General features: G+C 47.3%; 1 protein-coding gene across 1 annotated transcript; it reads right to left on the reverse strand.

Moving 5' to 3' along the window:
* Positions 1-2839: 2839 nt before the first annotated feature.
* Positions 2840-26779, reverse strand: VILL (villin like; the record flags this gene model as incomplete). The annotated part of the gene is made up of 19 exons (XM_082315293.1): positions 2840-2953; positions 4212-4466; positions 5838-5906; positions 8327-8515; positions 9146-9290; positions 10014-10159; positions 10922-11101; positions 11996-12154; positions 12709-12846; positions 13515-13615; positions 14635-14788; positions 17074-17172; positions 18563-18641; positions 18729-18928; positions 20345-20455; positions 20782-20890; positions 22830-23026; positions 25127-25201; positions 26711-26779. The coding sequence occupies 19 exons, from the start codon at positions 26777-26779 to the stop codon at positions 2840-2842; spliced, it is 2589 nt and encodes an 862-aa protein (XP_082171419.1).
* Positions 26780-27707: the final 928 nt, after the last annotated feature.

Genomic DNA, 27707 nt, shown 5'->3' on the forward strand with positions numbered 1-27707 from the left:
CATGACGGGAGGCATTCCTGCCCCCTCGCTCGTGTCAGCACCCACTCTGGTGGATGAGTTGCATCAGCCCGCTGAGTCGGCTGAGAACAAATTATTTATTTGTGGTTTTGGTGTTGGAGGATTAGATTTCAGTTGGATTATTGAGCTAAACCAGCTCTCACCTGCCTGCTGTGGCCAGCACTTGGGAAGTGGGGGATAGGGAGCGGGAGAGGTGTGGAGGCAGAACCACATATCCAGGGTCAGAGCAGGCTTAAATAGACTACACAGAGAAGCCAGGGTTTCCTCCGCCTGTTGTGCACTTCCATAAAAGTAGGGAAGATCCATGGGAAGAGAGAATATCCCTCATCAGGTAGGTACAGCTGGGGGAAAACTACTGGAGCCAGGTGGGAAAGCAGCTGAGATGGAGGTGGGATGGCCAAGAGCATGATGGACAATGCTGAAGGGTCCTCTCTCCCCCAAGGAAGGGACAAGGTCCATGCTGTTGTCGAGGGACCTCACCTCTGAGCAGATCAGGACATGCTGGAGCCCCACTCTAGGGAAGAGCTCTGGTGAAAAGAGCGGCCACAACAGGACACGGCCCACCAGACGCCACAGCGAGAGCGAAAGGGAGGATGTGGGTGAGACGCTTTCCATTAGAAACCAGAGGCAGAGAGTAAAACCAACTCTCCCCATGAGAAAAGGAGAGCAGCAGCAGTTTCCATCAGGCCCAGATATCAGAGGGATCTAATATCTGTAAAATCCCATGCTGGTTTCTGCGTGCTCGCAGCACTCCGGTCACGTGTGCTGGTAAGCATCGTGACAGCGACTTGTAGGGAACCATCCTCATCTCCCTAATCCAACTGTATTTCCACCGCGCTCCACTTGATCGCATGATGCTCGTCAGCCCTACAGTCATGGCTGATAGGTGGAATCGCTGCATTTTACTGAGTAGCACGTGCAATTCGTTAATTTGGGAGCTGGCAGGAGCATGCCACAGCGGGGCGATGCAAATATTGTTGCTTCCAGCAGTGGCAATAGAGGCTGAAAGAGGGATAACGTGCACTGATTGTATCTGGTGTGAACACAACAGGAGCAATCATGCAGGTAATTGCGCTGACCTGTGTCTCTGCTTGACTCTCACCTTATTCTGCATGGGGAAGGGTTCAATGGGTTTTGGGCTGGACCTTCAAGCAGAAATGGGACAAAGTGGTGGCAGCAGCATGGAGGCAATGATGGGATTGTAGCTTATTTGAAGTAACTACCAATTCTTAAACACAAAGATCTGTCCAGAAGACCCCATTGCCTGGAGGCCCTTGCCTCCACTCCAGCCAGATGGTGACACTTCACCACTGCTGCGTGGTCCCCGGTGTTGCGTGAGAGCTCTTCGTTCCTCAACCAACAGCCGCCTGCAGCTCCTCAGCTCCATCCCCACGTCCCTGCAGCAGGGGTGGGCAGTCAGGCCAACTGCAGAACGGCCAAGTACCCCTCTTCATGGGGACCAAGGGGGCTTTAGGAGCAGGGTACATGGCATGGGGAGACAAATGGTCCTGGCTATGAGATGTCTGGGAACAGAGGGGTCCTCACCTCCTCAGTTTGTTCTTTTCTTTAAAAAAAAAAATCCCCAATCCCATTAAGGACCAGGTGTTTGAAGGATCTGTGGCCCTGCAGCGCTTTTTCCTCCTCCTGTTCTACCCCACACGCTGATCAAGGACACTTGCAGTCATGTTGCTGGCTGTTTATTTGGAATCACCGGTCAGCTTGGAAATGGGGTAAAGCTGCAAAACCATATCTTCTGGGTTTATAAACATGTGTTTCTTCCTTTCATTTACAGCTGTATCCCTTAATCACTGATCACTCACATTTCCCCCCCGCCCTCCCCAATCAGACCGAGCTCGCAGTGCGGAGCGGGCGCTCTCAGCCCCAGGGATGGAGCCCTGATAAAACCTTCAGTGGGACACACTCTGCCTCAGGTCATACCCAAACCCCTCCTGGCTTCCCCAAGCCTCTGGTCTGCAGGCAGGTGGACTCTTACGGTCACCTACACCCAGTCGTGCTCAGGGAGGCCAGGTGAGACTGGAGATGCTGTCTGAATGAGAAAAAAATAGTCCGAGTCTTGGCTGGCACTCAACATCAACAGCTGTGTCTAGCCCTTAGTCTCATCATCCTCTTGAAATAGATCAGCTAATAAATACGTTCTTAATAAGTGGGTTTTTTCCAAGCCACGTTCTCATTTGTTTTACCTGTGCTGGGCGCTGCATGTCAGTCTACAACTGACTCTTGTTCTTTGGCAAGCAGTTTTTCTGCAAGGTAAGAAAGGGCAGAACTGGCAGGTGTCACCCCATGGGCTACCCCATCACGCATCTGGCTACCATTACCTTGTTCCTGACCTCAAGGCTCCCCCTCTGTCCTCCTCAGGCTCCGCCCTCCTCTCCCCACCCAGAATTTACATAGCAGCTGCAAATGGCCCTTGTTTTGCCTAGTTTTAAACTTCTACAAATGAAGGAAGATCATGACCTTGTGCACATGGCAATTTGCGAAAGGGAGAGGAAAGAAGAGGCTAGAATACGGTTGTGTGACACACGCTTGCCTTCATGGCTATCAGCAATAAAGTGTCAAAAAGAGGCAAAAAGATCTGGCAAAGTCGTTCCTGCAAAAGGTTTTGCCTCCTTAGGTTCAGGGTTTGCAGGGAGAAAGGAGCCATCCCCCTAACAGTGGCTGCTGGCATAACTGCATTGGAGCTTGGCCTGATTGAGATGTTGGGTTGGGTTCATTGAGCAAATGTCTGTACTTCTTCCCTGCAGCTCCTAAGAGAGCAAGGGTTGGTCCCAGAGTCACTGGATGCTGGATGGCCCCTGCGGTCTCAGAAGAGTCCATACTGCTTCTTCTCGTTTTGCTGCTTCCATTTGGGCATCTGGTAGAACTCGTCCTTGGACTTCCCAAAGATATCGTGGAAATCGGCATCAGAGAGATAGTACTGCAGTGGGAGGAGAGAGCAAGGAGAGGTCAGCTTCGGCTTTTGCAGAGGCTGGGACACCTCCATCGGCTGCATCCCTTCCTCACTGTGCCAGTGCTGACCCCTGACTCCAGGTCAACAGCTCCTGTCCCGCTGCCTCTCCTTGGGGTGGCAAGTGGAACATCCCAGCAACCGTTCCTCATCCCGCTTCTCAAAGCACCAGGGGAATACAAGCCCACCAGCCCAAAGGGATGCCCTGGTTTTGAGGGGTTAGCATGCTCTGGCTGGAATTTGGTCCCTGCTAATCATACTGAGGCCAGAACAATTAATGGTGTGCTGGAGAAGTTCTGCTGGCCAAAGATTTGGGTAGTGATTCACAGTGAAAGCATCTTCCCCTCGCTCAGTTCCCCCACCCAAATATTCCATTGGAAATGTTCACTCCCATTGCTGGAAAGACAGAAAGTTTTGTAGATAGCAGGCTCATCAGTGATACTGAGAAAGACCCTGTGGGAAATGGAAGTTGAGTTTTCTGTGGCATTTTGGGTAAAAGAAAGCACTCATGTACAGCCCAGCTGAAATACAACCATCAGCACGTGGGTTTTGCTGCGGGGCAGAGCTGCTGGCCCAGCCATGGGTCATCTCCCTGGCTGTGGGTGTTGGCCTTTGCCAGGAGATCTGTTGGGGCAAGATATTGGTCAAACATGGGTTGTAGAGAGCAGAGGGAATCGGCCCCCTGTGTCCCCCACAGTGGCTTGCTTGGACTCAGCTACAGACGTTGCCAAAATCCTTGGGCTGATCAGAAATTGGAGACGTGACGTCCCTCCCTGTCCCTGGATGGGCTTTGCTGAAATGCAAGCTTTCTGACACAAAAAGAGACCCCTTCTGGAAGCAGTTTCAAATTAAAACAAACAAAGCAAAATGCAACTCCTGGCTTCATTCTCAGCTGCGTCACCTTGTCTCGCAGCAGTTATACTTTTGAGTCTCTGTCCCTCCAAGGACAGAGGTTGGGTGGCAGAATTAAACAACTCTACCAGAAGAAAATAGTTTGAAAATTAACTATCTAAAATTAATTTTTCTTAAAAAAAAAAACCTCAGCTAGGGTAAAACTACCACAATTTCTTCTCACATGAAGCTCCTGCTTTTCGATGAGACCTATGCATCCAAGCTAGCATCTCCTTGAGCCTGAAGCAGGACTTAATAGCCTAAAGTATTAGCACACGTAGCCAATGACTAAGTTCTAGGTTAAGCTACAAAGGCATCAAACCAGTAATGCTGTCACCTCTTTTTTAGTGGGATCCACCCCTTCTGGAAGTTCATCCACCGTCTTGTTCATCAGCACCTCTCGGGTGTAAATTCCTTCGCCGTTAGGCACCAGGGAAGAGCTGTTGCTGTTGTAGTTGCTGCTGTTGCTGTAGCTGTTGCTGTCGCTGTGGTTGAAGTGTGATTTATACTCTGGGGAAGCACTTGCTGTACTTGAACCAGCCAAGGTGGTCGTGCTGAGGGTTGTCTTGTTCAGGCTGATGTTGTTAAGGTCCTGCCAAATGGAGGAAAACGTGTCAAGACAAGAAGCTCTGGCAGATCATCTTGGGGGTTACCCTAGGATCTTTTTCTCTGTTGGGGTTGGGAGGACTTTCTGGCACAGACTGACTGTTGGTCTGTTGCTCCAAAGCGGCAAGGAGAAAGTCCGAACTAAAACATTAGTCCAGCACCTCCATCCATGTTACATCTGGATATGAGGACTGCTAAAAGCACAACACTGATGAGAGCCCTCAGAAATAACTGACGATACTTATAGTACTCTCATTTTTCTCTAGATAACAGCAGGGGAAGGTGCATGTGGGAGGACAGAAGGTGAGATTAGATATCTGCCGTGTCTAAAACATCTACGTTACCGGTGTACCCCTCCCTGACTTGCCACCTCTCCTGGTTCAGAGCCCCTGACGCTTCCTTCCAGCCTTCCTCCTGCCCTTGCCCAGGGCAGAACCGATCCCATGCGGCAACCCCGTTTGGGACTGTTGGGGCCTTATTATTCTTATTCTTATTCTTATTCTTATTCTTATTCTTATTCTTATTCTTATTCTTATTCTTATTCTTATTCTTATTCTTATTCCTATTCTTATTCCTATTCTTATTCCTATTCTTATTCCTATTCTTATTGAGGGGAGACCTTATCGCTCTCTACAACTGCCTGAAAGGAGGCTGGAGCCAGGTGGGGGTCGGTCTCTTCTCCCCAGTAACAAGTGATAGGACAAGAGGAAACGGCCTCAAGCTGCGCCAGGGGAGGTTTAGGTTGGATATTAGGAAAAACTTCTTCACCAAAAGGGTGGTCAAGCATTGGAACAGGCTGCCCAGGGAAGTGGTTGAGTCTCCATCCCTGGAGGTATTTAAAAGCTGGGTAGATGTGGTGCTCGAGGACATGGTTTAGTGGTGGACTTGGCAGTGATAGGTTAACGGTTGGACTCAATAATCTTAAGGGTCTTTTCCAACCTTAACGATTCTGTGATTCTATGATTCTATGACCTTGTTTCCTCTGTGTTTTGTAGGATCTCCCAGGGTCTCAGGGGCCACAGCACTGCAAATTACTCATACAATGCTTAACTGCACACTCACTCAGCTGCACACACTTTTATTTACGCACGCGGTTTAGAAAGCAGCTGGCCAGTCACCTGCCCACAGGTGCCTCTGCACAGGACTGGAAAAGGCCCAGGAGATCTGGCTGTATTTATGGGTTATTAATCATGTCTCCCTCTGCCTTCCACAGAGGAGCACAGCTCTGATCCTGACAGCCCGAGGTCCCCACGCCTGCTCTGATCATCATGTCCTCTCCTTCGTGTGAACAGGCCGGGGGACGCGGTGGTGTTTAAACCCAGGTGTTTCCCACCGATACGGTCGAGAAGCCACTCACCACTTTGATCTCAGATATAGCTGACACGTCTCCTAAGCTGTTCTTCATCTCTTCATAGGACTTGCCATCCTAAAGGTAAAGAAAGAGAGTTGTGAGAAGCACGGGCTGCCTTTAATTAGCACACACTCCTGTTCTTTAATGGGGTGAGGAGATCGTATGAATTTTAAAGCCCGCTAGTGCCCATTGAGGTGGCAGCTGGTGCCTCCTGCAAAACCCAGCTCATGGAATCAGAAGACTGTGCCAGAATCTGAGCTTTCGCTTGAAAACAAAGAAACAAATGGACTTTAGCCTTTGCAGTTGTACAGTAACAGGTGAAACCAGGAAATTTCAAGACTTCAGAAAGCAGAAGGCAAAGAAAGAGAAATCATATTTACTGCTGGATTTAAATCTTTTAAATTTTAAATTAATCTTGCAATGCATGAAAATTTGGGATAAAATAATATTCCTTTTTTTCCCTTCCTTGATTCATTTAGCTAAAGCAACTGATTTTTCAAAGCCTCAGTCCCTGACTTCTTGTAATTTGGTGCCATGTATTACCAGCTACCTCTTATTTCCTGTAAAAGGAATATACTAGATATATTGGCAAAGCTGATGACTGTGTTTTCCTAAGCAGCCAGGAGATGTCAGTTCTTAACAGAATCATCCAACAAAGTTCCCCAACAAGAACAAACAACATAAACACATGGACTGCAGAGCAAACAGATTTAGACCCAAAACTGAGCAACGAACACACACACCAGATGTTTCTGGGATGTCAACGGTTTGGATTGCTTGTCTGTAGTTGCTGAAGCTGCCTACAGGGGATATTTTTAGAGGTACATATTTTATGAGCTGTATCTTTGTTTTTCAGCAGTTCCTCAGAAAAAAACAAGTTTTGACCTTTGTTCTAAACATCAACAGTGTTTTAAGGGTCAGTGCTCTGGGAATTGCTGTCTTATCTGTCCAAGTCCAGCTGTCAAGACAGGCTTTCTACCACCACACCAGTTGCAAACAAAGACGATGCAAACCCAGCTACAGGAAAAAAAGAATATCTCTGTATGAGATTTCCTGCGGCGTGAAGTCCCCTGGGGACCATCGCCCCATCGCCCCGCTGTCCCACCTGCAGGCTCCAGCATGCGACTTCATGAGTCCCCATCCCTGGAGGTATTTAAAGGACAGATAGACGTGGTGCTTGAGGACATGGTTTAGTGATGGACTTGGCAGTGATAGGTTAACGGTTGGACTCGATGATCTTAAGGGTCTTTTCCAACCTTAACGATTCTATGATTCTATGATTCTATGATTCACTCACAGCCCTTTGGGCAACCAGAAGATGGGATTGCCTGTGAACGGGCTGAACACTGATGTTCACAGGATAAAGCAGGAGCGAGAAGGGACAGTCTTGCTGGGGACGGGTCTGGTAAAACACTACCTGGGAGCTGAGCTTTTCCCAGCTGCCCATCATCTTTCTTTTTTTTTTAGTCTTAAATCGTGCACACCAGTGCCATCGGGTGGCAGGAATTTAGGTGCACAGCCTGGCAGCATTGCGTCCACTTCACCGTTTGCTATGAACCGATGCTCTGGCTCTATTAACCACCAAAGCCCCTCCAGGATTGTCCTTTATCCCCAGTACACTCCGTGCTGCAGCACCGAGCCCCCAGGCTGGCTGGACCGGCTGGGCCGTGGGGTGAGCGCATTGCGCCTTCTTCCATCCGACCACGCTGTGCACAACCAGGGTTGGAGCCCGGGTCCTGACAACACTTGATGGGGCCCCGTGCACGGGCCCCGTGAGCAAATCTCTGCTCTGCATTACACTCCTGAGATGACTTGAAGCCTGTGTGTTTGAAAGAGGAGAGAAAGGACCTCTCTCTCTACCAGGCAACTCATGAGGCAGGTTTCCATTTCTGTATAGCAGGGAGCTGGTATTTGTAAATCACCTTTTGAGAAGAAGGATTTTTTTGTAGGGACCAAGGGTGACCTTGCTCAGGAGCTCCTGGGCTCCGACAGGCAGCCTGCAAACCTGAACACGAGACCTGTCTGCTTGCATCTTTCGTTTTGCCAGAGTTTGATCTTAAAGCTGGGTCATAAATTTTTCTCTGTGGCTGCATTTTGAAAAATGAACATTTTTTTTCAATTTTCTTTATGATGTGGGGTGCTTCTGTTTTCGCTCTGAACTTGATTTTACTACTAGTGGCCCCAACCCATTTTTGGCTGAAATCACAAACCTGATTTGAAACCTAACCTTTTTTAAAATAAGAATGTGAATATTGGGAATTCAAGCACATTTACGTATATTTGCAAAAGCCTCAGTTTCACCAAACAGGTACTTTTTGCTGGCAAAGGAGTAGAAGCTGCTCAGATAGCACCAGGAAGCCGTGAAGCTCAGGACTTGTCAAGCGAGGTTTTGCTCCATGTACCATAGAGGACAGTAGTATTATTTGACTGACAATAACACCCTCTAAACACCGCTGAACACGTGTGCACATCACAGGGCTTTTCCAGCAACTTACGCTCCATTTGTAGGGGTCCCAAGCATTGAACCATCCTGTGAAGTTGAGGGGTTCGTAGCCCTGCTTCACCAGTATTATTGGAGTTGCCAAGTCTCTCCCTGCCGGATGGGTCTTGAGATACTCCTTAGCCGAGGCAATTGCCTCATTCTTCTCATATGTGTTGGAGGCTTTGCCAACCCAAAGGAAAATCTGCAAGGCGAGAAGGTGGTGAAGATCAGTAAGTAGTTAGGACCTGTGCAGACACGGCTGTTTGTTCACCCCTGCCAACTGAAACAGAGATAAGACAGGAATTGTTGTTTCCCGGTAGTCCCCTGGCATTCTGATCCCAGATTTCCTCCCAGCCAAGAAGGATTTTGCTTTTGAGACAGGCCCAAAGCATAAATATTTCAGAAAACAGCTCTCACATGCTTCAGGGTAGCTAAACTCAGTCCTTGCATAGCCAAAAAATCAAATGGCCTCAGAAAGCAAACCCCTCGGAGTCAGTTTCCAATAGTCTTAAAGCAAGTCCTCACCATTGGTGCTGGGAAATGAGGTGGAGGGTTTCTGGGTGCCACCCCCTTGTATGAGCTGGCAAAGACTGGAGCAGGTCTAGCTCATCTTGCCTTGGAGCTAGAAATATTACCTCACTCATGTTTTGTACCTGGGTGAGAAGGACTGGACATAGGCCTGCTTGTCTGACCAAGCATTGTGAAGGGTTTGGAGATGGGACAGAAGGCATACTACCCTCGGTTTCACGGTGAATGATGGATTCAAACAAATTAGGCCATAACCTGTTTCAAAATATGTCTGAGGAGAAGGGGAGGGGGAGTCAGTACTGACCTCTTCCCATGTGTCTAGCAGCATGACATCATCTTCGTCCAAGTCTTCCTGGCAGAAGCCCACCACCTCTGTCATGATGAATCGGCCCGTCTGGTTTGAGCACTCGAAGAGGCGAGGCTGGTAGTGTGTGATTTGCTCTTGAAACCTTCCTCATGCATGGCAGGGAAAGAAAAAACAAGAGAGATGGAAACCTTTCGCTCATAGTTTACCGCAGGGCCCTGCTGCTACTTGTCGTGACCTTGATGGAAGAGGTGGGAACATGGCAACACTCATCTGAGGGCCTGAAAGTCAGGCAATGGCAATGTCAGGTCTCAGGGTATTCTTGGACCATTTTAATAACTTTTAAAAGTAACTTTTTCTCCACCCAAAGAGGGCAAAAGCAGACCCCTTCTCTCTTTGTGGACATGAGCCTGCTGTCAGGTGAAAGCCACATCAGATCACTTGGTTGCAAAGGAACACGTCACCTGCCCAGAGGGCTGGAGAAATCCAGGTTGTTCAAAAGCAGGTTTAGTTTCATGAATCTTCTGGGGCTGCCCATAAAGCTAATAATGGTGGAAATGGAGCATATGGCTCACGGAGCCCTTACAACAAGATATAGGATGGACTTACTGTGGGGAAAGGAGGGTGTAGCATACCCTTCTCTGCAGGGTTTGGATCTGGAGCTCCTACTTCACAGAGGGCCTGACCCAAAAACTAGGAAAGAGACATCTCAGTGTGATTTCTGACCAAGCTTTTGGTGATATTCTGACCTGGTGCTCCCTTTGGTGAGGACATGGTATCAAAGTGCTTACTCGCTTTCCAGCAAAGTTTTGATCCCTTGATTAGTGTTGCCTGGCCAAGCCCAGAAGAACAAGCAGGTTACTATTACCTCTTCTCACTAGCGTAAGGTGCTTTGCCTCCCAAGGCTTCCCAGAACTCTGCTGGCTCTTGTCCTTCCAAAATGGTGTGCTTGTCCCGTTTGGAAACGATGTCAGCGACCATTTTTGCCATCTCCCTCTCATCTCCGCTGCATCCCTGTGTTCAGGACACGAGATTGAGGTCGTTAGGGCCAGACTGGCAAAAATTACCCATGGGGAAAAGCTGGCTTGGTCCTGCCCTCCTCTGGAGAGTTTTAGACCCGCTTGAATGGTTTTGAGGGTCTCATCTGAGCTCGTCACTCAGAATCCATTTCTAGTCCTTGAAGGGACATTCAGTGCAGCCAATGGCATCTGGAGCAAAACTCATATAATCATAGAATGGTCTGGGTTGGAAGGGACCTTTAAAGATCATCTAGTCCAACCCCTCTGCTGTGGGCAGGGACATCTTTCACTAGGTCAGGTTGCTCAAAGCCCCATCCAACCTGACCCTGAACACCTGAAATGATGAGGCATCTGCAACTTCTCTGGGCAACCCTTCTGTTTCGGTTTAGAATCACAGAATCATACCATCTCATCCTGAAGCACATGACTAAAACAGGATAAATGAATATGCTCTAATCCTGGCTAATATCTTACAGCTGGAGAATCTGGGGTGCTTTATTCAGCTGAAAGCTGTATGAACATCTAAAATGAGGTGAGGTGAGCCCCAAGATGGATTACTTCTGTAGAGAGAGGGCTGTGTTACTGCTGATCCTCCACAGACGGAGCCTTCTCCTGGGTGCACCTTCCTCTATTGAAATTAATGGGGTATCTGCCCAAGGATACACCTCCACAGCTCAGTGGAGGTAGGAGACTCAAGCCCCACATCAGCAATTTCGGCTTCCTTCAGCTGCCTCCCCTGGACTCACTGCGGTCTCACCTTCCCGCACCACAGGTAGCAGACTTGGCTGGTCGTCAGCAGGAAGACGTCATTGGAGTTGAGCGAGGAGGCCCTGGCCGGCACCTCCGTGGCCTTTGTGTTCATCTCGTCCGTGCCCCTCACCTGGAAGAGGCGGATCACCGGCTCGGGTGTGTTCTTCTGATCCCGGCTTGTGCCGCCCTGCAAGGAAAGAGAGGGAAGGATGATGCTGGGAGGTGAGAAGGACACGCCAATCCAGGGTGCGACTGGTTTGAGGAAGAAGGCTTTTGGGCTCACAGACCTTCATGCTGCTGCAATGACAGACCATGGTCCTGCACAGAGCAGGTGAGGAAATCCAAATACTTTCTGGTTCCAGGTCAGAATAAACCCCACATGTCATAACTTCCACATTTCTCCCTGATTACTCTGAGTCTTGACCAGCTCCCATCAAGATGCTCAAGTTCAATATGATCAGATCTTAGTCTCTGCAAAGCATTTGTCATGTAAACTGGGCAAGGCAGCTGGACTTGGATTTCCAGCTGCATTTGGCTTAGCCATAGAAGCTTATCTGCCATAGAAGCTGTATGGTGGCACCAACACTGAGAGCCGAGGGCAATCCTCCTCTTCCCCAGCCATTTGCAATGTCTCCACCACAGATGTTGGCAGCTAAAGCAGCAAGTGAAGTGGGTTAGTAGTTAATGTGATATAATTCAGACAGGGACAATTCAAATCATGTAACTGTTTGTATGATATTTTGGAGGACCCTGTCTGGATTGCGCTATCTGTCATTTACAGCAGAATTGTCTTATTGTCATTCTGCGAAATATTTTGTGATAGAGTTGGAAAGATTAATGCTCGAGCTCGGGGGTGGGCAGCTGAGTCTGGGTCAGTCCAGGACTGTGTGTACGCATATGGTGTTCAGACTACTTGGGAAGTAGTAGAAACATTCCACCACTTCCATCTGCCAGCCCATGCAGACCTGGCAGGCTCCTTTCCTGAATATCAGCCCATTTTTCTGGACTATTTCCATTGCAACTGCCAAGCCATCGTTGGTCCTTGCACCTTCCATTGCCCACGCGCACAAAGCCATGTTACCTCGTAAATGACCAGCTTGCCCTTGAAGATCGCCAGGAAGTGTGTGGGCTCCTTGCCCATCATCACGCGCACCTGCACAGCCTCATCCCCATACTTCTTGTCCAGCTCGATGGCATTGAGGGCACAGGCAGTGATTTCATCCACAGAGGCATGGCGACCCTGGAGAAGAGAGAGAGACCACATGCAACGTGATGAGGTGAAGGGTATAAAGCTCTGCGTAATGTAACATCTTGCCAATCCCAAACCCTGCATACAATATCATGAGATCAGAGTTAAAACTGCAAGATGTTTGAATTGCATTTGCATTCAGGTTTTGGAGCCTCTAGCAACCCATTTTCAAAGCTTTTCTCTGCATTCCAGGGGAGGAAAATATGCTTTAAAAAGGAAAGCAGAGATATTCATATACTCACATGACTCCAGGAGCTAAGGCTGTAAGGGACAATCTGAAAGACTACAAGGTTTGACCTCAGCACTGTAAGCCCCATAATCCTTCACTATTTCTGTCTGACATTGCTGGCGCTCAGTCTGATGCCCGACTGGGCTCAGAGTGTCCATGCTACAAAGCACAACTTGGGATATTTGCAAGGGACAACTGACGAGCAAAGGGCATGTGAGTTCTTCTGGATGCTTGGGATTTTTGCATGTAATTATTTCCTTCAGTTTCATGCTTCCAGCAGACACAGAACAGCCCCTTCTGCTTTGGTTTGACTTACCTGCCACATGTAGAGGACATAGTGAGGCCTGCCTGATCTCAGGTAGGTGTACAGGACCAGGTAGCAATCACCCCCGTAGAACTGCCCATATGTCTTGGGATTCACTGGCTGCATTTGCAAGTCCTCAATCCTCCACACCTAGTGAAAGAAACATCTTGGTGAGCAGCAGTGCAGTCAACGTGAAGACAAAGCACAGCCCCTTTGCTGGCAGACCACTTAAGTTCAGCTCTTCAGTTGGAAAGATAACCCTTCCTCTCTCCCTGGAAGCCAGCCTATGTTCCCCGCGCTTGATTAAGTGCTTGCTGGCGAAGTCAGGTCTCTCCAGTGACTGTCACAATACATGTGCCATTAATGGACTTTCAGCAGTCAGTGGCCCTCAAGGAGGAGTAGCCCCCAGGTCCCTCTTAGCCCCACTCTCAACCGACTCCATCTTCCATGGGAGGCTGCAAGAATGGGAGAGGGGCCTCTGCTCTGCACAAGTTTGGTTGATATGGACCTAACTGGGAGACAGTGTGAGAAGGGAGTTGACTGTATCTGTCTCACAACCCACACACATGGCAGGAGAGGAGTCATCTTGGTGACTGCTTTGCTCCGCTGGTCATGGGTTGGAGGAAAATGCCCCTGAGCTACTGTAACTGCTGCATTAGAGTTTGCAAGCGTTTTGCTCTGGCTGCAGCCATGCTTCCTTGGGGAGGGTAGGTGGGCACACCTTCACAGCTCCGTACAGCCGCTGTGTGTGAAATGGCAGAGATGTCTGGAAACACGTTGATTATTGCATCCCCTGTTATCAAAAGGAGCTCTCTCACCTCTATCTCCCCGGAGGCATCATCTACCATTCTCTGCTCAGCAGCTAGCTCCGGTCTGGCGTGGAGCTGAGTGGTGTCAAACTTCACCTGCTCCACCTTGGCTGCATGCACCAGCAGAATACAAACAAGAACCCAGTGAATGCACAGTAACGTACAAACCCTCTGCGTCACCCTTACGCACACACACAATCGTTATACACATGAGAAAAACCTGGTCTGCAGTTGCAAGAAGCCAGTAAGCCAATGCTGATTTTGGTTTAAGCAAGAGCTCACACACTCCAGTGTTGATCTATTACAGGCTGGCAACTGGCCGTATAGCGCGTTCCAGTGACGACTGGCTGGTCAAAATATTAGTTGTCTCCTGACTGAAAATTCATAATTGTTTTCCAAATCTATACATATTTCTCTCCTTCTAAAATGTCGCTTTCAGAAATAAAATGGCTACATTTCTCCGGCTCATGATAAAAAGAGAGAGTATTTATGGACAGCACGGAGAGAGACAGAGGTGGAGAGAAAAGAGAGAACTTGCAAGGGAAAGAGGTTTGCAGCTCTCAAGCTATTATTGATGGAGTCATTCAGCATCTCTGTCACCATCCCATCACTCATCAACAAGTTCTCTCTCTTCGGTATTTGGGGTTAATGCATTGTAATATTCACTTCAGCAGCCTGATAAATTGAGGCACCGTTTACACCCAGTGTAAATACAGAATAATTCCACTGACGTCAGGAGGGTCTTGGGTGGATGCCAGCGTACATGAAAGCAGAATGTTCTTCAACACTTCCTTATCAGGCTCAGCATTAGCCCTTTATAAAGAAAATTAGGAAGTTCTGCAAGTGTGAAATTTTGCATGCAATTTTTCAGATGAGAGTGATCTTCTGCCAACATTTACATTTGGAATAAGTGGCAGTTTGGTTCATATAAGAAGCCTCAGCAGTTCTGAATGTTGTTCAGTTCCTGAATCCTTTGCATCTACTGAAGAAGGTGAAAAATACAAGGCATGAGAAGAATGTGCACTAGATTTTCAAGATACTGAAGGCAGGAGACAATTAATGTGAATGACGTTCCCCTCAGCTGTGGCTTAGCACAGGTAGGAAAGCCAAATCCAGGCCAAACGCTCACCAATTTTGCCAGTAGTGTAGACTTTGCCCAGTCCTTGCGTTTCATCCTTTTCTGACCACCTCTGGAAGAGCTGTTTAAACATGGCTGACTCTGCTCCATCATTGATCACTTCAATGTTGGTGGATGAAGGATAGCCTTTGGCTTGGATAAAACCCTAGTGGGATTGAAAAAGGACATTAGTGGGGATACACTGAGCTTTTTACAGACATGAGAAGAGGGATGTGGACCTGAACCAGCCCAAAGAGTGCACGTCCCCCACCGAATACAGTGGCATGAACAAGGGCAGGATTCACCCCAAGACTTGCATTCAGATGTATAAAAGGAGGTATCTACAAGCTCTCACTGTAGTATCCATGTTTATTTCTATGTTTAGGGGACTGAACCCTAGCCCTAGGGTTAGGATCACATCCTAAACTTAATCTCTACACGGCACTTTAGTCTTGAAGAAAATCTCACTCTGGGTCTAAGGAAAAGCCTCCTCCTCTATCTCAGACAGCTCCATAGATGGCTTCTGGGGACAGATCTAGGAGTGGAGAGAGCAGTGATGGGGTGTGCCCATGACCCAAGAGCCTAGTTCAGTTCTTTGCTTCTCTCCAGACTTTTTTTCCCTCTCTAAAATAGGAAGACTGTCCTCCCTGTAGCATGATAGAGAGCATGCATGCCAAAGTAGTGAAGGGATGGAGGCAGCTAAGTACCCCAGAGCATGATGTGTGCTCTGAAGGGACTGAATTCTCACAAATCTCTGTGTTTTTTTCTTTTTTTTTTTCCCTAAAAAAAAAATTATTTCTTTGCAATAGAGCTACTATTGAGTTAAAAGAATACTTTGACAGAGGTGGTTGATACGCTGTGAGAGGGAAGAAAAGGATGTGTGTTTTGCCACAATGCCAAAGTCATTGTTTAGTTTTGGGAACTGCTCTTGTGTTTATCTCAGTAGACTCCAGGATGACCTGGAGGTACAGTGCTGACAGCCGCGGTTCGGGGAAGGAGCCTGATTGTGGGCTTCTGAGCATTCATCTTCTGCTGTAAATGCTGCAGCCACACACTGCCCCCAGGGAAAAGCAGAGCAGATGGTCTTCCCATCCCTCCCACCTGCCACACTGAAAGAAAGAGATATCTTTTGTTCTACATGTGTAGCTCAGGGCCAGAATTTGCAGAGCTGATTGCCTACTAAAAAGCATCTGAGTTAAGCTTTTGAAAGGAGCATAGAGGAACATGAGATAAGTTTTAAGGCAAAGTTTTTCTAAGCTTTCTTCTCCAAGACAATAGGTGCAATCGATATCGACGCTGGGTATCTCCAGGTAAGACCTTACTGAAGATGAGGCCACTGAAGTTCGGGATCTCCTAGTAAGATCTCATTGAAGGTGAGGCCGTTTATGGTCTTCACATAAGTGAACAGATGAATTAAAAGCTAAGTTCCCTTGTAGCCTTCACTTCAACACACCAACTTGTAAAAAAGCTACCAAATGCCTTACTCGCTCAGTGTCCCTTGAGGCTAATATTTTCTGAGAGGAAGTGTTGAGGCATGCTCTGCCAGAAAATAACTGCATGGCAGCTCATCTGGAGGAGCGGCATAGGTGCCAGAGCACTATGCTGCTGTGTTCTACCTTAACATGAGCCCTGGTCTTGCTTCAGGTTGGCCAATCTGAATTAATAGCTGTTAATAGCAGATCTCTTTCTACCCAGTGGAATGGCCCTGTATCATCTTCAAATTCACATGCTGAACCTGGGCCCAGACCCACTGGTGCTGTGAAAAAGACTTGTGGCCTGTAATGGACTTGCGGTTGAGGTCTGTAGCACCCACATAAAAGGTCTGGCTTTTCCAGAGATCCCAAGTAATCAAGTTCCCCACTGACTTGCCCAAGGTGTTACTCTTGGTTGGGAACACAAGAGATGCCTTTTGGGGTCAGAGCAGTGGTCCATGCTGCCTGGAACAGTGGCATTAAGAGATGCTGTTTAGTCAGCGCACACGAGCTTGGTGGCTGTCTTCAGTGTGATCCCTTCACCCTCCCCAGCAACCACAATATTGGGTCATGGATGTTAGAGAGGATATAAGAGCCCCTTTAACATCTGTTTATGGACCTGTTGATGATGGATTTGTCTAATCCCATCTCGACCCTGCTGATACTCTCTGCCTCCACCATCTCTTGAATCAACAAATTCCAGAAGTCAACCATTTACTGTGTAACAAAGTATTTTCTTTTATACTTTCTTTTCTTTAACGAATTTCTTCCCAGTGTTAGTGGCAGGTCTTAGTTCTAGTGCAATTTAGTGACTAGCAATTTTGTGTTTACGTCATCATGCCTCCCTTAGATATTTAACTTCTCTCTCTGTTATTACACAGGCCAGCTCCTCAAGACCTACACTTAATTGTAGTGGTCAGATCTAGATTAGCACTTAGTTAACCTCCCATGACATTATTTGCACTGCATTACAACTCACCACAGCTCGAGTGAAGGCTGCTTTTTTCTCTTCCAGGCTGGAGGCTTTTCCTCTCCAGACGTAAATCTTAAAACCACCTTGGTCTAAAATGTAGCAGTCCTGAGGTGAAACAGAAAAAACAGATGTAAAAAACTCTGTGCAGGCAAAGGTCCTCATTTGTAGCCTACTCAAGTTGGATCTTTCTTGAAGATTTAGATTAGATGTAGATCTAGTTCATGTCCTTGCCTTGCAGAGCTCTAACCCTGGTGCAACCATTAGCAGAGGCAACAGAGGATGGATTTACTGTGGTTCATAAATAGACTACAACTACCATCAACCACAGTGCAGGTGTTCATGGGTACGCTGACCTTGTGAGCACACCTGATCCAGGCAGCTGCCCTTTAACTATTGTGAGTTAAAATATGTATTTTTCTTAGGCATTGCTCAAAACTGGCCATTACCATCTCATGAGAGATGTTCCCAAACCAACAGGAACACCAGCTCCAAAAGGCTCCAGGAGAAGCGAATGCTGAAATATCATCCTCAGCCTGCTGTGCTTCAGCACTGCTGATGGTGGTGCTCATCTATGCCAAATCTGACGCTAAAGGAGCAGGAAAAGTCCAAGTTAGACCTCTTCTGCATGACTGCTTTGTGCCCCCGATCTGGAGCTAAAAGTGTTGCATCGTTGTGAACGCAGCAGGATCCCAAACCCGAATGGGATGAGATGGCTGCCAGGCAAGCCTGTCTCCACTGCAGAGAGCTGGTGCTCCAAACTGACAACCCACTGTGTGACCAAAGGCTCCTTGTTTTTCAAACTGAACTTTGACAAGAAAAGCAAAAGCTTCATATGCCTGTAAAAGGAAACTGAGATTTAACAAGGCTGACACCAGGGTGAATAAGGGAGCTGGAGCCTTGCAGCAAACACTGCTTTGGAATAGGCTGGCTTGCACTGCAGAGAATCAAGGATGAGCAATTCTCTGCCAAATTTTAGCCAGAAGGATATTAGGAAAGCCTGTGTTTTCTGAAAGCCTTTGGACAGAGGGTCTGTAAAGAATGTCCTTCCAGGGTGAGTCACTGAGACCAGCCACTTACTGCAGTAGGAAAACATGTCTTCATGATTTTGTGAGCAGACTATTTATTTGCTCTGAATTCTGCAGATGGAGGGCTATCCTCAAACATCAGGTATTAAGAAGTCTTATTTCCATTTGGAGTTTATTCCTGGCCTGCAGCTCTCCTTGACTCTGATTGCCAAGCTAATATCATCCTTGGCTGAGGGGGTCAATTTGCCATCTCTCATTAAAGCAGCTTCAACGCACCACCTACCTCTGGCCACTGAGGTTGTAGTAGGGCTAAGCTGTCCTGTTTTCAGAGGACACCTGATAAACCTGAATGATGGAAGGGCTGCTAATTTTCAGGAAACGGGGTATCCTACTGAAACAGGTGCTCAGCTGAAAACAAAGCAAGCCACAGCATCCTTTTCTCGCTGTAAGGGTTGATGGCTTTCTCTCACCTCATGCTGGAGCAGATCCTGTGTCAGGGGCCGGGTGGCTATCTCCTGCACCACCAGGTCATTGTCCTTCTCGTAGACACTGAAAGACAGAGTCACCGAGCAGAGTCAGGCCTCACAGCGCTCTCCATGAGAAAGGATAGGGTTTGAAGCCCATCCCCAGACTTACTGGTAGAGCCGGACATTTGCTTTCTGCAGCTCATCTGCTTTCGCGTCCGGGATGGCGTCTCGGAGCTCCCCGCGCCTCTCACCCAGCACCATCTTCATGATCTGCATGAGGTCCGGGGAGTCTTTCTCGTTGTCAATGATGCCGATTTGAGCGCGGCCGCCTCTTTCGCTGTCCCTGATGCTGCGAGCCAGCGCAAGACCCTGCACAGGGATCAGCAGGGGGTAAGCCCTGATGCAGACACCAAATCCAGCAAGCCTCTGACCTAGTGCAATGACTGAGCACCAACAGCCCAAGCCACATTACCACAGCTCTCTGAAGCTTCTAGTGTCCTCCAAATTTAGCTATTAAAAATGTGTCTATAACGCCTGCGTATTAACTAACTCTCAGGAAAATATTGCTTTTTGTAGTCACTACTGGTGCTTGCTCCCGCAGGGCACAGGGGCGCGGTAGCCACAACAGGCATTGCCTATGTGTGACTGTAGATAAGCAGGTCCAATGATCTTGTGGGAAGGTCTGGGAGGGAGATGCACACATGCTGAGGACAACAAGGCTGGATGCTGCAGAGCTGCAGGACCCTGGGTGCCCCGTGGTGACATTTTACATTTGAATGTTTCAAGTATTCAAAAAACATGAATGTTTTCTGTGAAAAAAGCAGCGTGAAATGCCAAGCAACTAATTAGGCTGAAATCTCCATTTTCCATTGAATTCTTTTTTCCCATGACTCTTACCGCAATAGCTTTGAAAGGGGCCTCTCTTTGTTAGACCTAGGAAATGACCTGCTTGGTTGCCAGGCCTGAGATGAACCATGGCCTGCTCCTCCTAGCAGCCGTCCCTCTACCTGCTCCCCCTCCTCTGTGTCCTGAGGGTTTCTTTGTTTCATCTCCACTCTTGTGTCCTGGGAAATCACCTTCCCTATGAAGCTTCCCCCTCTCCTCGCTCCTCAGGTGACACCACGTGAAGAGCAGACCTGTCTGCCTTTTAATGTGTGCAATCACTGGCTATGAGTTTGGCCACCAACTTTGCTGATGACCCATTGACATCTCTTGCATTATTACATCTCTGTATCTTGGTTCCTCTATCAGTAAAATAAGGATAATGACCCCTTTGCAAAGTGCCTTAAGAGCTATGGATCTGACCTATCAACACCTAGGTTACGTATTCCCACTTGTCTCATACTGACCAAGCTGAAATTCCCTGTCATGCTGTAAAAAAAAAATTAAAATCCATCTACCCCTGGGGTAGCTACTGCAGCTAAACCTACTGATGTTGCTGACTTTTTAGTCCTATGTCATGCAAACTACAGGGCACGGAGGGATGGAGATGGACCTCCCCAGAGGGAGCTGGATGCCTTTCTGCAGCTGGAGCTGGTGATGTGCCCACAGCTGCCCACGAAACCCAAGCTGAGGCCAGGGCTGAACTGGAGCAAAGCACTTCCCTGGGCTTCTGATACCAGCAGATGGACAAGTAGAAGATTTACCATGATTTTCTCTGTTCATTTCTGTGTTGCTGGTTTTACTGAGATTTTCACTGTGCAAACATTGAGCGCTGTTTCTCTATTTTTTCCCAGGCATCAAAAAATATCACTAGTAAACTAAGTAGGTTTTGCCTGTACTCACCCTGGATTTCTCAGCAATGCTGCAGTTGGGTCCATTCCACTGAATCAGCACTTTCCCAAGGTCCAGCAAGAAAACATCACCCTTATTGAAACTGTCCCAGGAAAGCGCTACCTGTCACGAGGAAATGAAAGTTTGGCAAACGGGGAAGGACAACAAGAGCTGCAGGAGACAAGTCACAGCCATTGCGAACTTGCCCCTGGGGACGTAGCAACTGGTCTGCAATGACATGTTCATTTTTCTAGCACTCAGCTATTCACTGAGCCCAATGGCTTCTCTCATGATAATACCAAACCCCCAAGTGAGGTGTTGAAAACTATGCTGTAGTAGGGGTCCTTGGGCAGAGATGAGCTATCTAGCAGGCAAACCTGGTCAAAAATGGGTGCAGGAGGAGAAGCAGGGAGAAATGATCCATAAGGAGAGAGGGCTCCTCTTCTTACCTCTGTGGCTGACACGTGCTTCTTCCCCTTGACATGAAGAAGACGCTTGATGTTGTACATATTGGTCTCCACATGCTTAAATCCTGAAGCCACTCCTCCCTTCTTGTAGCTGTTGTGCGGCAGGGAATAAAGAGTAAGAGTGTTAGAAAACACCTTCCTCTCTATCCTCTGAGAACATCTCAAGCATTTGGTGACAACTAAAAACTATAGAACCAATATAACCTCAAAGTCCTAAAAATGGAACGTCAAATGCTGCGTTGCCTTACTCTGCTGCTCACGGTCCCTGATCAGACCATGACTCCTCACAGTGGCCATCCACCGGTTATGGTGTTGTGTTGCTGTTGTGCATCTTGGGAGAAGGCGTGTAGATGAACAGGCAGGTCAGGGATGGCAATGGAAACAGTTATGATGTTGGTTGTGTTCAACCAAACTGAAAATCACATTAACCATGGCAGTGGCATCTCAGAATTGAAATATTCCATAAACATTCAATTAAAAAATGAAACAGATTTTGAAGAAAACAGACTTTTTGCTAAAATTTTTTGTTTGGTTGGTTTTGTTTTGTTTTTTTTTCAAAATAGTTATTCTATTAAAAGTAGCTGAGAAAGGAAATTGTTGCCATAAGCAGAACAAAATGCTATCATAAACAGGTACAGGACAGTGTCTTTCTCTCAGATTTAATCTACCAATTTTGTTCTCCCATCCCTGAACACACATTTTGCAATAGCTGCTGTTAGCGCTGTATTGCCTCACTGCACGATGCCATCCCCTCCTTTCTGTGCAACTCTGCAATGAAAACACAATCACATCATGAGAGGACGTGGTCCCCCAAGGAAGTCCCAGAGCCTTTTTAATGGGTTTTTTTTTGGCAACTTTAACCTACTTCCACATATCCTAGACCATTTTAGAAAACGGATCCAATGTTCATACTACAGTAATAATTGACACAATGTAATTGCCATTTATGGGAAAAAGAGACAATTGCTGAGAGTCTTGTAGTTTTTGCCATGTGGGTAATACATGTATTTTATCATAACTTGGAAGAGACTGGCAAATGTGGTCAGGCATGTGAGTGGTTCACATTACTTTAGACTTGTTTGGCCCAGTTTAAGATATCCACAGCAGGATGCTCTGGTGATTAGTCCACCTGTCAAGGTGTGGAAAGAGCCTGATTTAATTTCTCATTCTGCCTCAGACTTCCTGATTGACCTTAGGGATGTGGTTTAGACCAAGACAAAGTCTAACTCATACTGATTTCAGAGGCAGATAGGCTTCCAAATAGACTTCTAAACCTACATGTTTTTGAAGGTCTGAATTTTAGTCCTTCATTGTCCCTTACTCATCTGTAAGATGAGGGTAAAAGCACTTTTCTGTCTCACAAAAGTCCTGAGGACACTCATGAGAGGTTGTAGAGATGCACAATACAGAGGTATCAAAAGTCAGACTGGGATATAGGGTATTGACCGAGGATGGATTTTCATCTGAGTTTTCTTCAGCTGTTTAAGAGCAGGGCACTTAGGCTGTTCATTGCCAATGAAGGTCCTCCTGGAGGATGGCTATTGGAGTCACCTTCCAAAGACCCCAAAGTGAGCAAAGACCACAGGATTGGATTCAACAGCATCTTTTAGATGGCAGAAGTTCAGAGTCACACTCTCCTTCCACTACAGGAATATTACTCCCAGTATGAGCCAAATCAGCACTTCTCTTCAAGGTGGATATTAGTCTGCAGTGCCCTGAATGGGTATATTAATCTAAAGTGTGTGGAGGAGAGGAAGGAAGACCCTAGGGTGAACAAACAGGAGGTTAAGATGCAATTACTGCAAATATCTGGGAAAATGACCACTAGAACAGAATGACATGGTTCCAGACTCAATGCTTATAAATAATTCTTTCAAAATGGGAAAATTTTCTTCTGAATTTTGACGAACTTCAACGTTGATCCATATTTTTCAGATTTTTGAAATGCTGATGGCTCCAAGATGTAGAAAAGCAGAGGGAACCCCAGGGACCACAACCCACCTCGTTGCAGGGTATGTTACGCTACTCACATAATGCCATTGCGGAAATAGCTTTGGAAGGTCTCGGACTCGTGTCCCTGCACTTCCCGGTGCTGCACGGGGTTCCCCCTGAGCGCGTTGTCCAGCTGGGTGACGTACAGGGCCGCGGCACCTTGCTCATCCTGAGATGAATCCTTGCCAATCCAGTAATGCAAATCCACAGCAGAGCCGCGAGAGGTTCTTTTGGTCTGGAAGAAGTGGGAAAGATGAGTCAGGATGAATACACAGCCCATATGTGTGTTTCAAATAATATCGCTGGGCGGGGAGACCTGGCAAAACCAAGTGACCATGGAGCCCTTTCCCAGGGCCTTTCCCAGTTCTGCCTTTCTCCTGGGCAAGGGGAGATGGGACAGAGCCTTAGGATGCTCCCTGGGAGCTCAGCCTGGAGCCAGGGACCTTATTCAGGAGAGCATTTATGGGTTTTATGTACATATTGAACTGAAGGATGTTTCTATCTGATGTTCTTTTATAACTCTTGATATCAAGGAAAACTGAGCACCTATGCTATTACAAAAATTAATGTGTTCAACCTGTCCTACTTTTGTAGACTTTGATATTAAAACTTAAAGGAGACTCTTCTCATAGATCACCTTTTTAAATGTAATGTACACTGCTATTTTTTTGCCTGGAGATACTATCCTTTTTTTCCTGTTCTCTTTCTCATATCGCACTACACGGTAACACAAACTGCTTCTGAATTCCTGCTGACTTGCAAAACAGACATAACTCCAAATGAAGCTGCGCCTGTGTGTGCATGCTGTGATCCATCTTATTACAGAAAAACCCAATAGCCTAGAAAGAGGAGGCAAGCGATCTGAGAACAGGTGTCCTTATCGTTATGCGAGTTGTGCCAGTTATTTTTCAGCACCTACTGTGTTAAACCCTGCCATGGACACCTGGGAAAGGTAATAAAAGCTCATTTTATAAACTGGATTTGACACTAAATTCTGTTTATTTGCTTTGTGCAGTGATACCACAGCGAAACACAGCAGAACTTGAATAAAATACAGCTCAGTTCCTCTAGGCACAGATAATTAATTTGTGGCAAAATCGCTCAATTCAATACGTTGCTACTGAAGACGATCAAAGTCCCATTGTCCAGCGGACGATCTTTGTTTGGAGAGCCTCCACCGAAGATGCAGGATGCAAAGACAAGTATTTTTACCCTCCCATCTGCAGAGGCCAAGGAGAGTAGTGGCTGATGAAAGGCTCTTCTACCTGGGGAAGCTATTGCAACATAAGCTGAGCCTGTGAGCATCAAAATCTATACTGATATCTATAGTCAGCTCCTTGCAAGGACACTCGTATTCTGCTCTAAGCATGTCTTTGAGTGGCTGCTACCAAATCGATTCAGCGCTCAAAAGGTAGCATAAAGGCATGAGCAAGGTGAATTAGAGCAGGAGACTCATTCTGCATGGCTATCGCAGCCTGCTTTCCCAGCTTGACGTATAGTGGATGTGCATTTGTTTATTGTGGGATAGTGGAGGCTTTGCTGTCTCTTGACTGACGGAGATGTCTGCAGGTGGGACACTCAGACCCAGGAAGTGGGAAATGCTTCTGGTTTCCACCCTATGGATGTTTTTGGATACAATGGGTCTTGATTGCTCCATGCAGATGAAGAGATTTGGAAGGAATTCTAGGAGCTGAGTGCAACACATCATCCTTCCAGACAGCTTTGGGAACACAAGGCAGTTTGCACAACCCATAGAGTAGCTGGTTCTCAGAAGTTCCTCATGCTTCTGGCTAGCCTGGGTTCCGCTGGTTGCAAGCAGGTCTGAACCAAATTTGTGTGGGACAGATGAAGTGTCCTAATGGGGACATGAGAAGGGCTGCAGAGCCTCTCTGCTGCTTGCGTGATGCAGAGTAGGTGGCACACCTCCATAACCCACATCCTCTGCTGAAAATGAGACCCTCCAGTTGGCCACCTCTCACATCCCCCAAAGACTCCCATAAGTCATGCAAATGCGGGCCTTGATTTAGTTTGCCAGGAATGTACTGACCATTTTGCCATGTCTGGACACGACTCAGTTAATTAGAAGATAAATAATTTCAATGAATTACTAAGTGAATGGTTCCTCTGGACTTCTGCTTTACTAAACATACAGTGTTGTTGCAACAGCCACATGAAATTCAGGTGTGTGATTAGATGATAAACACACATGCACAACCACTTTTACCCACAGTGCTGCTCTCATCAGTGAGGATACCCAGCATCCAAGTCAGAGCTAAAAAAAAAGGGTTGAACCAGTTGCCTGCCAAAGAGACCAATGTTTGTTAGCCTTACTTACGTGCAGAATTATGTAACAGTCCCCTTCAAAAAAAGTCCCATAAGCCTTTTCAGGTACAGGAACCATCTTCATATTCTGTAAGAAAATGAGTGTTTGGGTCATTGCTAGAACTTCAGACCCAGAAGTTGGTGGGTGTGAAACAGGACAGATGGGGAGCATGAAACACTAGTGACAATTAGCATTTGGAGAAGGAAGAACCAGGGCTGTGCTCATAGGCTGGGAAAAGCCACTTCTGGGAGAAATCCCAAAAGTACTAAGGGATGAGAGGGGCAAATGATAATGCTGCTTGGCCAGATTGACAAGTATTTTTTACTCTCCTTGCCCCTCTGCAATCCTGTAGGTCTAGAGCAAGAAGACTTAAGTGGTCAGGCTGAAGTGCGCCAGAGCTTGCATTTGTAGGGAATTTCCCAGGGGAGTGAGCACATCTCATCCCAGGTTTAGTTTTGGGGCATGGTTTTACTCCGTACCCATAAGTTCAAGGTTAACTTTCAGGGCTTTGTTAGGATAACCACTTTGCCAGGGATTCATAGCAACTAGCAGTGCTGAGAAAAGACAGACTTGAGGACACTGATGTGTCCCTCACCCCTCCAGACCCTAATTGCACACTTCATCTGGTACAAGTGCACAATTAACCAGCCATGCCTGCCCGGTGTAGGTGCCTGGATGTGCCACCCACCAGTACACAAGGAGCTCCTGGGCTTGAACTGGCTGTGTGGTTCCCTGGAATTAGAGACATACATTCTTCTGGTGGCCTGACTTGTTTCCCAGCATACCAGCCTGGCCCTTGTGAACCAACACGTCTCTAATTACAGATCCTCTGGGACGAAGCTTAGTACAGTGCTTTGGAGAGAAATGGAAAGGCAAAGACCCTGTGATATTTGGAACATAGCTGGGACCTGTAGAGGGCCACCACCACTTTGAGACACATGTTGGAGCCCCCTCCCACTGCTCCCTTGAGTGGACTCTGGACCTCATTCTAAGTCTCCTCTCATTGCAGGGGAATGTTCTTGGTGAACTGGGCCAGAAAAAGGCAGAATTGAGTACAGCCTGGCTCCAAACCAAAAGCAAAGACCACCGCAAGCAGAAGGTGACCTCGCAAGCTGCAGTATCTTTCCCTGCAGTGACCCGTTGATCAGAGTGGGAAAGATAAGGATGAAGCACAAATAGATGCCTTTGCTGCAAAAATAGGTGCCTTCCCCATGGCACCTGCTGGTATAGACTAAGGTTACCTATGCATAACCCCTCTTCTTGGTGAAAAAGGTAATTTATTTCTGGCGTGCTAATGCAGCCTTGCATTGGTTCCTGAAGGGGGTGAGAAAGCCTCCAGTGCTGGAAGAACAGGTTCAGTCCCACCACGTTCATATTTCCTTAGTCAATATTATTCCTGTTTCACAGAGCAGGAAACCAAAGCAGTAACATGTTGAAAGTTGCATAGGGAGAAGCTGGGTCTTCTGTTTCGCACTGTATCTTATCTGTAACACCCTCTTTTCCTACCCAGATTACTTCAAGAATATCTCTTTCTTGAAACATATACACACACACGTACATGCAGAGGACATATGCCATCATTGCCTTTTGTCATACCTCTATGCCCCATATCTGCAGTCCCAGCTTTCTCTCGATAGTTGGGAGATTTGTGTCACCGTCTGTCATCGTGTCGTCTGAGCTAGAAGGAAAAGGAAGAAGAAAAAACAAAATAACTATATAATTGGATAGAACAGTAAGTGTGCTAGTCAGCTGGGTTCCTCTCACCGTCAGTGGAGGTTTAATACAGACAATCCACACCTTGAAGTGTCTCTATCTCTCTACTGACTATGAAAAGAGCAAAGCTGTAGTTATCAACAGTTAGGTGGGATGAACCCCCATTCCCAGGGTATCCATGCTCACGGGGGCCAAGCAAAGTGTGGGATCACAGCCCAGCAAAGACTGGATAGGATACCGTTGTTCTGGTGTGGGATTATTTTTCCCCTGTTTGAATAGGTAGAAAGGATTTGCCGGGGTGTTGGACCTGACATCAGCACTGCTTTGTTTCCACCATGGCACAAGGGGTGGCAGAGAGAATGGTGGACCTCCAGGAGAACCATGACCTCCTGGAGCAGCTGCTGGAGGTTAGGTCAGGTACCCTGGGGCACTGGGAGCCTAAGGAATGAAGCCCTTCCACTTCAGGAGGAGATCCAGGTCTAAATTAAGACACCTGCAAGGTATCTCAGGGCAGGGCACCAGGCGCTCAGCTCTGTAAAGGTCAATGGAGACATAGCCAGCGCAGTCAGCAGAGCATATGTAGAGATCCAGCTGATGACCCAGATGTCTACTTCACACATAGCCGAGCAGCTCCCTAGGCTCTGCTGCCTCTTTGGGGAAGAGGTAGGTTTCAGTTGCCCACACAAATGTGTCTGGGGACATTTGAGATGTTTTTGGTATCTCCAGCTGCCTCTCTGATTGGTGAAGGCCTCCCATCCATTCTCTATCATATCTACCAGCTGTGAAAAGAAACAAGGACTGCCCTTAGCTATGCTCCCTGTTCCTACTGCTTGGATAGCTGAGGTTTTGCTCAAGAAGCAACTTCTGAACCCAGCTTGTT

This window comes from Platalea leucorodia (assembly GCF_965183815.1).
Source record: "Platalea leucorodia genome assembly, chromosome: 1".
Lineage (NCBI taxonomy): Eukaryota > Metazoa > Chordata > Aves > Pelecaniformes > Threskiornithidae > Platalea > Platalea leucorodia.